Source organism: Poecilia reticulata, linkage group LG19 (genome assembly GCF_000633615.1).
Source record: "Poecilia reticulata strain Guanapo linkage group LG19, Guppy_female_1.0+MT, whole genome shotgun sequence".
In the NCBI taxonomy this organism is placed as follows: domain Eukaryota; kingdom Metazoa; phylum Chordata; class Actinopteri; order Cyprinodontiformes; family Poeciliidae; genus Poecilia; species Poecilia reticulata.
In genome coordinates this window covers 18,273,246-18,286,846 of record NC_024349.1, presented here as the reverse complement: position 1 = coordinate 18,286,846, position 13,601 = coordinate 18,273,246, and the positions used below count along the sequence as shown (strand labels likewise).

At 41.7% G+C, this 13,601-nt stretch overlaps 1 protein-coding gene across 1 annotated transcript in view; it reads right to left on the bottom strand.

The window, feature by feature from the left end:
* Window positions 1–13,601, bottom strand: part of rnf213b (ring finger protein 213b) — a 36,499-nt gene that overhangs the window by 12,265 nt on the left and 10,633 nt on the right. Inside the window, exons 21-40 of the mRNA XM_008437512.1 lie at window positions 12,879–13,022; window positions 12,650–12,802; window positions 10,950–12,219; window positions 10,667–10,851; window positions 10,436–10,588; window positions 6,328–10,089; window positions 6,099–6,235; window positions 5,697–5,795; window positions 5,509–5,621; window positions 5,302–5,415; window positions 4,328–4,386; window positions 4,087–4,243; window positions 3,845–3,980; window positions 2,700–2,891; window positions 2,425–2,558; window positions 2,182–2,357; window positions 1,092–1,298; window positions 808–995; window positions 345–465; window positions 37–137 (exon numbers count right to left, since the gene is read on the bottom strand). Coding sequence (XP_008435734.1) covers window positions 37–137; window positions 345–465; window positions 808–995; window positions 1,092–1,298; window positions 2,182–2,357; window positions 2,425–2,558; window positions 2,700–2,891; window positions 3,845–3,980; window positions 4,087–4,243; window positions 4,328–4,386; window positions 5,302–5,415; window positions 5,509–5,621; window positions 5,697–5,795; window positions 6,099–6,235; window positions 6,328–10,089; window positions 10,436–10,588; window positions 10,667–10,851; window positions 10,950–12,219; window positions 12,650–12,802; window positions 12,879–13,022 — 7,601 coding nt within the window. The remainder of the gene's footprint in view (window positions 1–36; window positions 138–344; window positions 466–807; window positions 996–1,091; window positions 1,299–2,181; window positions 2,358–2,424; window positions 2,559–2,699; window positions 2,892–3,844; window positions 3,981–4,086; window positions 4,244–4,327; window positions 4,387–5,301; window positions 5,416–5,508; window positions 5,622–5,696; window positions 5,796–6,098; window positions 6,236–6,327; window positions 10,090–10,435; window positions 10,589–10,666; window positions 10,852–10,949; window positions 12,220–12,649; window positions 12,803–12,878; window positions 13,023–13,601) is intronic.

Genomic DNA, 13,601 nt, shown 5'->3' with positions numbered 1-13,601 from the left:
TTACAGATGATGACAAAACAAAAGATAAAATCTGACCTGAGATCCCTGCTGATGCATTCGTCATGGAAGGAATTGAGAATCCGGATCAGCTGCTCCAGCGTGTTTACACTTCTAACATCAGGGGACTCCTGCATCAGCTGTTGGACAAAAAAACAGACTTTATAACAAAAACATCTAACTGTATTTTAGCTACTGAACCTTTGAAAAGTCTCCGTCAGGCAGCGAGCACATACAATTACTAATATGACAGAAAACTCATTAGTTTAGACTCTTACTCCTAACTCAGTTTAGGATTTAAGCCAGTTTAAAAAACATCAGAGATGCTAAACAACTCTCTGACGTACGTTCAGGTGAAGGTTGCAGTGTTTCAGAGACAGTTCTTTAAGCTTCGAGTCATCTTGTTTCACTTTGAAAGTGATCTGCTGGATAAAAGATGCAACAACAAGCATCCCATGCCACAATGACCTGAAATGAAAGAAGATTTTGGATTAAATAACATCTAACAAACACATTTCTTCAGATGAGAATTCAACTTTTTTTCAGACTCAAAACTCCAGGTCTTTATAATTTTTTCCAATTTTATAGAATAAATACAAAAGTTTACTAAGATATTAAGAAGATGTTTCTACAGTGATTGGACTACAAATGTCTGGTAATCAGAAAATGTTTTTAAATTACATTTTGTTTTTTTTTTGCACATCTATCCAGAACAGGTATATACTATAAATAATGATTACAAACTGTGTCAAATGTTAAACAGTGGAGTCATAGACAAACAGAATCAATTTTTAAAACTTTTTTAGACACCTGATGGAGGCCAGATGCTGAAAACAGGCAGCACTACAGAGAGCGCCATATTTCTGGCTGAAGGCTCTGTCCAGACACGGCTGAAGCAACTCCACTCTGCCCACAAACGACCTGCATTCATCGAGGGACGTCAGAGTCAAAAGTTTGATCTGTTCGACGCAGATCCCAAGGGCCAAAACGTCCTCCACCTGCAGAATGAAAAACACGTTACGATAACCCTCAGATTGAAAAAGAAATGCCTCAACATTGTTTTTTAAGTCAGAGATAAAGAAGATCATTGTCACCATTTCTTTCTGCTCGCTGTTCATCGATCCCCGCTGAAGAACATCTGCGGTCAGCTGTGGCTGCAGGAGGAACATGTGGCTTAGCATGTCCAATCTGGCTGCAAAATACTTTGCGGCTGCCATGATCCAAGCAGGAGAGAGATCAGGAGCAGCTCCCATGGACATCTGAAGCTCCGTCAAACAGCCCTGTATGGCTCTGATAAACACCTGCGCATGACATGTACGATCAGTACAGGTACACATGTCCTAGTCAAAGCAAATATCCTCTTCAGACAAAAACTTTGTGTTGTAAAGCCACTTCACAGTGATCTATGACACAAAGAAGGCTACTAAGCTTAATGGATGAGACAGAAAAAACTTATCACCTTAAGGACGTAAAAATGTTTAGAAACTAGTTAGATTTTCTTTCTTATTTCTAAATGACTTGACTCTCAGATATAGTTGTAGGTTGTTTCATTAAGCCCTAACACCTTGCTTTGACAGCAGATCATCAAAAACTTGGTATCAAGCTTGAAAAAAAAAAAAACCCTGAAGAACTACTGATCAAAGCTGCTGCATGGATGGAAAATAGAAAATTAGTTCTATTATGTGACAAAACTGTTTAAAACATGTTTAACTCAGCTGCGTTTCCACTGACTTTATAATTGCAAAAATTGGAATTACGAAAATAAAAGCATTTCATGGAAACGTGCCAATTAAAAAAAAAAACATGTTTTTATAAAAGTCTTTGCACTATGATGAGTTGTTTTTTTTTTGGCTGTATTAAAATGATTTTGCAAAACACTTTTCCCATCACACGAGTCACGTGATGGGGAAAAAAAATGCTACTACTGGCAGAAAAGACAAAGAAGATGACAGGAAGTAGTAGGAGGACAGTGGCAGCACAGCATGTTTTGTAACGGCTAATTGCATTAACAAACGTAGTCATGTGTGATTTTAATTGTGCTTCTTATTTAATGGAAACACCGTAATTGCGAAATCATGCTTTTTCAGCAAAGTTTTACATACATTCGTAATGGAAACGCAGTTACTGATTTTTCTTTTGGTTTAAATCAAGATATGACATCTCAACAAGTGAAAATCTCTGAACCTTGAGTTCGTCCTTGGACTTTATCTTCAAAGAGAGCAGCAGGAAGTCCTGCAGGAACAGACGACCATATTCCCATCGCTCCTCCTCAGAAAGCTGTTGGAGGTGATGGCCCGGTCCGCTACTGGAGAAGCTGCTCACAAACTGGAGAATCCTCTCCGTGCTTCCTTCTTTAGACACTGTAGAGCAGATACAAATCAGATCACAAAATATTTCTAAATATCTGATTAAGAGCTGGCCTCAAACCTGGCATGAACTCGGACTCCTCCCACAGGCTGTCCAGGTTCATTTTAATGATCCAGCTGAACGGAGCCGAGCACGACTGCTGCTCACTGTCCAACAGGAAGTAGTGCTGCACCAGAACCTCCTGGTCTGAGTCGCTGGGAAATGCAATCAAAGAAATGTTTTTATTTTAACAATAAATTCCTCCGGTTAAATAAAGCAGGGCAGCCACTCACAGAGGACCAGAGTGAGTAAGGACCTTAGTGTAGCCTGTAAAAGACAAATCATCCAATCGGTACCTTGGATTTGATGGAGGTGGCAGGTATAAAACCTGTGAGTCAGCCAGGATGTCCATCCAGAGCTTCACAAGACCCGGACTGAGTCTGCTGTCAGCAGAGAGCAGGTCCAGATTGGAGTACCGATCGATCACCTCCAAGATGCTGGCCAGCACCGGTGTCACGGTGGACTGGAGGCAGCGCCACAGGGTGTGCCTTCACACACACAGAAAACACGCAGGTCATTAAAGTAAATACTTAACATTACACTTTAAACCTCAAAGTTTTACCAACAATGCTACATTAGCATAAATAAAAGATGAAAACCTTAAGACACTTTAAAATTTCAAGTCTAATTTTACTACATACAGTTTATGTTTTGCGTAAGATGCAAATTCTTGCTTTATATAATAACCTACTGACATTTCCACCAATTCCCGAACAAAAACAATACCAACTCGAGCACTTATTTGCAGAAAATTCGGGTAAAAGTGATCACCTAATCAATGCCTTACTTAGTACAATGATGTGTCTTCGTGTTGGGATCCAACAGACTGAACAGAAAACTTTGTCAATCATGTAGAGATGCTGGTTTCAGCTCAACATAACTGCAGTGTATCATCTCCTACTCTTCTGATTGGGCTTCAGGAGTGGAAATAATAGTTTCATTTCAACTCAATTCAATAACACTTTATTAATCCCAAAGGGAAATTAAATGTTGTTGTAACTCAAATTACTCAAGATTCTTTAAAGAGTTATTGTAGACGGTGATGGACGCGGGCAGGAAGGATATCCTGTAGCTGTCTGTATTACAGCAAATTTGAAGAAGCCTCTGACTGAAGATACTCTGTTTTTGTGTGACAGTTTCATTAAGAGAATATTCAGGGTTGCCCTTTCTTTATTTTATGTAAAATACTTCCCTGTAACAATTTGCTAATGTTTTTCTTATTAGGCATTAGTATCTATCCGCTGGTTTCATTTTTAGTTGAACAGATTCACAGTTTTGAGCAAAGAAATATTAACACACAGAATCTTTCAAAATCAGAATTTAAGAACAAATATTAAAACTTGTAATTTGCAGCCATATTTGTAAGTAAAAATTGTTATTATGTTTAATTGAGCTCATTGTCTAGATTAGTTTTTTTGTTTTGAGATGCATCAAACATTACCTCAGAGTTCCTCCTTCCTGCAGAGCCCGGCGTTTCTTTGCCTCTTTGCTAACCCACTCTTTAGGAGCGGCCATCAATTCTTCTCTCTGGGCCAGAGTCTCAGCCAGCCGACTCAACAGGACCCTCTGGAAGCGAGCTTCAGGAAACACCAGAGTTGGATCAGAACCGACAAGCAACAAAACCTGGGATCATTTTGTTTTGTTGGCCAATCAGTGTGAACAATAAATCCATCAGAAGTTTACCTGATGTGGGGTTTTGGTCGGTTGACAGGTGCGTCAGCAGGATGTGCATTCGCTGCAGGCCCCTCGATGTCAGATTGTCTGGGTCTCTCAGCAAACCCACAGCTTTTTGGATACAGGAACGGACTAGAGACGGGCTGTGAAGGTGTGCTCTCTTGACCTGCACAGAGAAGCAGGCATAAAGTAATCATAAAAAAAAATACAAACTATAGTTTTATTTTAAACTACTTAGATATAATCTTACTTTTCTGTCGTCTTCAGAGTCGTTTATTAAACTCATTCCTTCACTGTCGTTCTGATTTTCTGTTCAAAATTAAAAAAAAGCTTTCATCTACATTGTATTTCAGTCTAAATGAAGTAATGTGCTAAAGTGGAAAAGTAATGATGTATGGATTACAAAACCTTTCAAAAATAAAAATCTGAAAAATCTGTTTCATGTTCAGACTAGACAGAGGGAATATATCAGCATCAATATTAAAATCTCGTCAAAATTCAAAAATGGATTTTAATGGCAATTCCGTACTTCACTGCACAATACAATATAATTTACAAATTAATCTACCTGTTCACCATTGTCCCTGATTGATTTGTTATTTTGTGAATCTCTAATGAGTTCTGGCTGAAATTGGTGTCACTGAATTTTATTTATTAGCATCGGGGTAAAGGAAAGTGAAAATGCTGAAGGAGTTTCAGTACTTTAAAAAGGCACTGCAAGTTTTTATATTTCTAAAACCTGTGAATTTTCTAGGTAAAATAGTTGTCCCTAAGTTAAATTTTCTGTAGCAACGAAAATCCTTTAGAATCTCAGTGATATTAAATGTAAAATATGGAAAGGCTGAATGTAAATATTTAGGACAAGAGTAAAGTATTTAAAGGTAACAACAGCTAAAAAGCATTTTGTAAGTAAGCAGCACAAAACCTCACAGCCTCAAATTTCAGTGAAATATAATCTTAGTTGGATCACATTTAAACTTTCTAAAATAAACTGAAGATTATTAAAACCAAATTCAAGATTTTGTTTGAGAACTTATACCAGGATTTTAATAAGTGTTTGTTTAGTGGTTTTAGTCTTTGAAAACTATGGATCTTTTAAAATAAGACTTTAAAATATTTATCTGTTCTTCACGGTTCTGTTATAATACACAATAATTATTGGCCTGGATTTAAATTTAATTTGTAAAACAAAATGATAACTAAAGCCCAGCTGGTGTTTCGTACCTTGCAGTGCAGGTTTGAGCAAGGCGCTGATGAGCGTTCCGCAGAAATCTGACAGATTCAGACTCATGTCTTCTGAATCCCTCAGGTCATCGATGTGAACCGAATGCCAGAATCCTATGAAGGAATCACACAAAATAAGCTTTCAGTGTGTTGTTAACAACACAACAGGGACACTGCCTTCACAACCTCCGTCCTTCTGGTCCTCACCTCCTTGGAAACCAATGTACCGAGACTGGCTCGGAATCCTTGAGACCTTCACAATGAAGATCACCCAACACATCTGAACGTCCATTGAAGCCATGTAATTCATGGTGCAGTACCTGTTGGCGTTAATACTCATTAACACACCTGGCAAGTCAAACGTCCACTCTGCTTAGTAAAGAGGAGGCCCGTACTTTGCTGAAGCGATGAGCTCGTCGCTGCACTGGGATTCCTCCAGGTCCATCTGGATGATCAGAAGGTGGAGCGAGCTGCCAGCGTATTGGAGGAACGTCCTGACACACAAACACAGAAAAGCTATTTATGCTACTTTACATAAACAAACTGAGGTTAACTCCTGAATTCACCCAGTTATTTTGAGAACATGTAAGATCAATTAAGCTTTTCAGAATGAGACATCAACAATATATCCAACACTCAAGACATACATTTCTAAATAGTGTAGCCTGGGTTTATAAAACATAACAGGCAAGTGTCAGACAATTTTTTATTTTTGGTTATGGTATCTTCAGATTTTTGCTAATAGTTTGATCGCATGCATAAAAATATGCAAAGATGCATGACTCAGTCTATTTTACCGTATTTTTTTGCAGAAAGAGACTTCAGTGTCAAACTGGTGGAGTGACAGCAAGAGGATCCTGTCTGTATGAAGTCCTAGCGCAGGGGCTACACCCCTTACATCTAATTTTGTCAGCAAGCTGGAAAATGTTGTGATCTATAAAAAAAGAACATAGAGCAAAGTGCAGTCAAGAGTTTTTGTGAAGTCTAAAGGGAAGAGTGACGTTGGAGATGAGATTTCAGCCTTACCTCCAGGAACTTGCTAGAGTCCTGGTGTGTGTTCAAACAAGCTCCCAGAAAATCTCGGAGTGAGTGGTGATGTTGCTGCTGGAAGTACAATCTCTGAAGTTTCTCTTTGTCCTGATTAGATAAATCTGAGTATTTGAGCCTCACAACAGCATCTGGGGTGGCACAGTTTAACAACAAACTTTTCGCCAAGCTGAAGACCTCTTCCTCATTTTCTCTGGCAGACTCGTCATTTTCTGTCTCCATCAGCTCTTCATTTTCCAACATTTCTCTATCATCCCCAACTTCACTGGATTCATCATTCTTATCCATTTTTTCAGTTTCTTGCTCAATGTCCATTGCATCAACAAACTTGTTGGGCTCCATCTCAACCACTTGGTCCTGGTCATCTGGCTCAAGTGTTTTTGGTTTGTCCTCTTCCTCCTGTTCTTCTCCCTTGTCAAAAGCAGTTTGTTGTCTCTTTTCTAGGGCTTGCAACAAAGCACTGGCACATGCATCACCGTGGAAGCCAATGAAAATGTCAGAGGGCTTGAAATCATCAATGGCCTCTCCAGAGAATGCCTTTACCCACTCTCTCAGTTTGTTGAGAACGCGGTGCTGCCATGCCTTCAGATCAGTGCTCCGATCCACTCTGTGTTTTTCCAGCCTGTTGATGAGGGGAACTGGGAAGTGCTCATACACCTTCTTCTGGTCTTCCACCACAACCAACCGGAAGTTTGAATGAACACGGCATTTTACTCTGTGGGAGCCGAGACCCAGATCAACATACTGCTGCTTACTGAGGTAAACATAGTACTGGTTCAAGGCATCGTAAAGGCTTTCGTAGAGATTTTGCATGTTAAGGAGGATGACAGTTCTTCCGGTCTCCATGCAGGTTTTTACTCGGTTGACATTCCTGCATATTTGGGCGTATTCCTGGTCTTTTGGAAATCCTGAGCCAAAGATGATTTCGGGTGGTGGATAGTCTCCTTTTGCAAAGACCTGTTGCTGAAGGATATGCAGAGCTGCATTGTTTGTGGTCAGCAACAAGAGATAGCGGCTCTCCTCTCTGGTCCCATGATCAAGATTCCTTAATATCATCTGCAAGGTTCTTGGTCTGGGAATTTCAGTCAGATCTTGCAGGACGTCTTGGAAAAATATGACTGGGTCAAAGCTGTCCGGCTGTCCACTGAAGTTACGTAGGATGACCTCTACAAGTTGCTCACCATTTGGCTCTTGTTGTGTGGCCTTGACTGCAGCAAACAGCATTTTGACCAGGCTGTAGTAATCCCTCAGGCCAAAGAACTGATTCTTTGAGGTCTCATTGCAGATATTTAAGAAGGCCTTGGCCAATGATGGAAAGAGATGTTTTATTTTCAGAAGAATCTGCTTGGAAGATGAACAAATGCCACTGGCAGTCTCCACAAGTTCATCCTCACTTGGGTCCCACCTGGACACGAATATTCCTCGGTTCATCTTTGCTGGGTCAAGAGCCCAGTTGGAGATGCCAACAAACCCGACTTTCATGTGTGGATCTGGCTTGTCATTGTCAATGCATCCATCCTCCAGCAGAGGATGAAGTGTCTTTAGTGGCATCTGTGGAGAATCTTCTGCTAGTCCTATCTCATCTAACACCACCACTGACACATACTCCTCCATATTTTTGTCCTTTTGGAAACGAGCACAGTTCCTGAATGTTCCTATGATGCCTTCTGGACTTGAGTGAGGGCTGCATTGGAAAGAGACCATGTGGACTTGTTTCAGTTTCTTAAATAGCTGACAGTGGGAGTTCTGGCCCTGCATGGCATCAGCGACAACAGTTTTAGCAAGAGACTTGGAGCTGCCTGGTTTGCCGACCAGAAACAGTGGGATCCTCAGTTCTATGCAGACCACCATGAGAAACACGTTCTCTTTGAGTGCAATGTTTTTGGCAATGGTCTCCCTTGTCTGAACATTCTGGAGAAAGAGGTCTTGACAGGATGAAATCTCCTCTTGCAATGCTGGAACACGGTTCACAGGTCTTGGAAAGTACCCGCAAATTTCTTCCAGGTAGTCGTCTTTGGCTACAAGAGATGGGTAGTAGCATACTCCAACAGCTAAGATCAAGCACTTCAGGGCTCTTTGATCATCACTGAGATTAGCTATGTTGGTGAAAATGTCTTGACTGTGTTGGTAAAACCAAACTAACACTTTCATGGACCTCTCTACATCTCTCAGACTTACAAAGCTACATTCATTTTTCCGACTTCTCATGTATTTCTGGGAGGCAGCCAGTACATCTGAAATGATCCTGTTGCACGATGCTGGCAAACGGTGATCGGAAACTTTCTTCTGGACAATCTGTTTGATGTAGGAAAGCTCAGTTGAATCACTCAACTGGCCAAAGTCCCACACCAAAGACACCATGCTTGGAGGCAGAGGGTGAACTCTGTACACCAGCTGCCTCAAAGGGACTTTGCCAAGTCGGTCTTCGGTTTCGTTTGCCTTCACTCGGTATCCCAGTCCTGCACGTTCCAAACGTTCCACCATTTCCGGTGAGTGTTTCCTGTACGGATTGCAAGCAGCTATTATTTTTAGGCCACTTTCTGACCTCAGAGGTTCTCCCTTCATTGTTTGATCACACAGGATTTCCTTGATGGCAAAAATGGCCTCTGTGGTGTTGGCTTCGTCAAAGAACAAAATGGTATCAAGGTTGTGCTGCTGCTGATTTTTGTGGGCAAGAACCTCAGCCTCCCGCACCTTTCTATAAATCATTTCTGCTGTGGTTCCACCATGTACTTTAACAAGAACCATGTTCTCTATTGGTCTTTCCTCTCTTTGCAAAGTACAGAGGAAACGGACCAGTCTGGTTTTTCCACAGCCAGTCTCACCCATGATCACAACTGGGATGCCACATCGGAACCTCATGTGTATCGCCAACATCTTCATCACATTGTCTGCCGTGAGCTCGTAGGTTGGGTCTGGATCAAAGTTTCTGTCCATGATTCCTCTGGTTGCTCCAACAACACAAGAAATCCTTTTGATTTTGTCTGACCGGGGCAGCTCGTCAAAGTCCTCGGTAAGCGAAATCCTTTGTCGTTGCAAGCCATTGAAAAGTTCCAGTGACATCACGTTCTCTATGAGAACCTCATTGCTGTGAGGATCAACTGCCCTGAGTGTGTTTCGTCTTTGACAGATCTGCACATTAAAGCCAAGGAATGACATTGAGGAATGGTCAGCATTGAAGAAAATATACGGATGTGATTCATTCTCCCATCGCTTTCGAATTGACAGACGAGTAAGAAGGTCTTCTTCTAGATTGTTTTCAATGTGAAGAGAGGGGCTTTCATCAGATGTGTTTAGAGACGGCGAGGCGAAATCTCTTGCCATGTGAATCATGAACTTCACAATGAAGTCCTTAAAGCCTGGCAGATGGTCAGCAAGGAAGTCTGGATCACAGAAAACGGAGACTTCACAGTCTTTCAGCTGCACATTGAGGAACCAGGAGAAGTTCTTCAGTTCACCCCAAGATGGATTTTTCATGCCACAGTGATGAAGCAAGAGACGAAGGCAGTCTCTGGGATCCCCAACTCTGGATCCTTTCTGATAGTTAAATCGATCCAGACGCTGATTCTGGGAGTAGAGTCTTAAGTATTGATAGGGCCTTTGAATTCCCTCGCTGGAAAACTCCTGTTCGTCTACAAGTGGATCAAATCTGTTTTGCCTTGTACTGCCCAACAGCTGCATAACTTCTTTTGGAGCTTTGCAATGAATGGTGGGCAGAATTTCCAGAAGTCCGACCTTCATCTAAAGAATCAAATTGGTGACATAATTAATACGTAACATGCAATAGTCTATGTTAAAAGAAGAAAAACATTGAATAGATCTGAAAGACATATTTTGCAAATGAAACTGCAAGTTTGATTCTGTAATTATTAGAGATCCGCTGATCCAATATTAATATCTATATTGGTTCCGAAATTGAAAAATAATTATAGATTGGATTCTAGATTGAATATTGGCGACAATGTGCCCAATCTAATCCAAGAGGTAATTATGTATCAGCATTTAACTTTATAGTCTATGACAGAAATGTTCTGCAGGAACAGGCTTCAGATTGCATCTATTCCAAGATACCAAAAACAATTCCTACCTCTTTTGCCTGGTTTTGATGGTATGTGATTGCTTTCTGAACTTCCACTGTGATCAGATGAGCCTTATTCTTTCTCCACAACACGCCATGGCTGTCGCTCAAACAGCCCAGAACCAACAGACGGAACAGAAGCTCCTCCAAACCTGAGCGAACCTGAACGGGGGAAAAAAGTCGGGGCTTTCAGCCAACAACCAAACGAGCTGTCCGACTGTGTAAAACATGGCTACTCACGCCAGCTGGGTCAATATGAAGAAGAACAGGGTCCTGCTCTCTGAGCTGAGACAGTCTCTCTGTCAGAGTGTTAACCAACGAGTCAACGTCCACACTCGCCTCGATCAGACGGATCCTCACATGTTTCGCTCTCGGAGATTTCTGCTGGAACTTCTCAAACAAACGCTTCACGTAAAGGGACTTTCCTGTCATGTGGAAAATACTGATGTCAATATATATTTTTTATTAACCCTGTTAACTGAAGCCATCTCACTGCTGGAAGCAGATAGAAAACATTGCTCACCAACTGCAGGGCGTGCAGATGACACCATCCAGACAGAGAGCTGATCTGGAGAAACCAGAGCGACTGGGTCTTGGGACAAGGTGCTTAGGGTGAAGTGATGACGAAGGTACTTTCTAGCACTCTCCTCTCTTAGATTCATGCCAGTCTGCACTTTGTAGTTGCTGAAGTAAGACGGGACACATCTGTGCTGGTGCACAACAGGACTGACTATCACCAAACGATAATGCGGGCCGGCACTTCTCTCTAGACCTTCGTAGAGCTCCACCAAGGCTTCGCTGGCTTCATATCCCAGCACACCAGGATTAACCAGAGAATAGATCTTCTCACATTTTTCTCTAGAGACTTGACAGAGAGCTCTGCGCAGGAAGATCTCCACCTCTTCTCTGGTGGTTTGCTCCCTGCAGACCAGAACCTCGTCAGAAGACGGCAGTGGTTGCTCTGGACTCTCCATGTAAAAAGACAGAGTGGTGGTGAAAACCTCAGCGCTCGGACAGAGGACAAGGTTCGGCTTCCCCACCTGGAGTCCCGGTGGGAGATTTCTGATCATGTGGAGCGAATTTGTCTCAGACAAGCACTCCAGGAGCTGAGCAAGGGTCAGGATGTCCAGGGACGCCTCAAGATACTGGGACATGTTTCCCTTGAACCGCCTCTTGAGGTTATCAAGCCTGCCCCCATTTACATCATCATCTTCTTCTTCTTCATCTGTTGAAAACTGCATTAAATCATGATCTTCTCCCAGGTCTTCTTCTGCATGCTTGGATGCGGCTGTTGTGACATCCATGACAGCTTCACAAAACTCCTCCTCATCGTCAGAGTCTTCATCATCCTGTGAGCTCATGCTCACTGCGTTATAGTAAGCAACCCTGACGTCATTCACCGTGCACTGAGGCTTTATGGGAAAAAGCAGATGCCACAGCTGCTGAGGAACGGATGTCTGATGTTGACACACCTTGTGTATCCAGTGGCACAGGTACACCAGCTGCTCCGAGGTGAAGTGGTTCAACAAGCTGAACCTGGAACGCATCTCGCTGATGAAGGCGCACCACTCTTTGTGGCACAAATCCATCGACCGAGCCAGTTTCCGCAGCTGCTCTGTCACCTCGCCGCTGTACAGTGTCTGCTCGCCGCTGAGGGACAGGAAGGTGATGCTGATGCATGGCTGCTGCAGTGGGCAGCAGTGGACCTCAGCAGACCAGTCCCTGAAGAGCATGTTGCCAGATGTTTGCATTTGCAGAAGGATCGATCCAACTCTCTGAACTCCCTGGAAAACCTGAAAAACACAACACCATGTGTGTAGAAACGTTGGACAGACAATTTACATTTTCATAAAGTAAGTAAAAGCAATATGGAAATAATTAGAGCTTAATTTTTCTTATTTTAATCTTGGTGGCGTCATATCATACACATATTTCATACTATAAGCAAACATGTTTTCTTTACATTTCAATTTGTGGAACAAAAAAATACAAAATTGCTTTTTGGGGGAAAATATTTAGAGTAATCAAGTGATGTAACAATGTGATGCATGTTTGCAGCTGTTTGTCATGATATGACTGAGCTGAACATGTTATGTTGGTCTGAACTAATTAAATCAAAATTGAATAATTAATTTAAAACAAGAAGAAAATAGATCAGAGTTTGTGTTTTGTGGGTTTTTATTCTCTAATAAAGATCTAATTGTAACGCTAAAAGTCTCTTACCTCTGTGAATCTGTTGACCTGTTCTCTGCCGTGTTCCCCTTTAGACGACATCAGCATTAGCTTGTTCTGAAGCTCCAGCAGATCTTCAAGCTTGTAGCTTTTCACCTCATTTCCTGCTTTTACTGTTACCAGAACCATATTTTGAAGACATCTCTGAAAATGGATAAAATCGGTCAGAAAACGTCTCAAATCCAGCTTGAAAGTGTTTTAACGAGGACTGGCCTTTTACCTTCTCTGTTTTTTTACTTGACCATCCAACGTGATAAACTCCATGCGTGTTGATGGAGGAAGCGAGCGAGAGCGAAGACTGCTCCACAGAGCCGTGCGTCTCCTTCAGAGCCTTCAGCCAGTTCAGCAGTCGAGTCGACTCTCTCTGAAAGACAAATCCAGTACCATCAACGTCATCGCTAACCCAGAACCTGAACTTAACCAGCCCGTGTCCAGTGCTGTGAAAAAGTTTCAAACCCACCCGATTTACATCCAAGGAGCTTGACTTTTATGGGAATGCTTAAAGAAGATTAAATTAAAAGATTTCAAGCTTTTTTTGGTTTGTTTACTTTTTTTAATCTCTGCGAAGTTGGCTGCTATGTCAAGATGCTATGCTAGTTGTTTTCCTCAGCTCACTTTTCCAATACTTTCAGAAAGATAACTTTAATTAAAAGCAACCGAGTACCCTTCTTTTAACAGGTTAGGATAGGCCTACACAAAACATGTTCATTACATTTTTGTACAAAATCCTTCTCGAATAATGAGATTTCAGTCTGCTCAGTTTGCGCTCCTTTCAGAATGAGTTGTTTTAGGGCCTTTTGTTACTTTAAATTAAAATAAGCTGTCATATTCCCCAACTCAACGCCAACACTCGCATGTGAAAATGGCTGCAAACAGATGTGCAATAACACAACTGTACATCTTTGAAAAGCAGACGTAGAGCCTCCTGCGCAACCAACAAGAA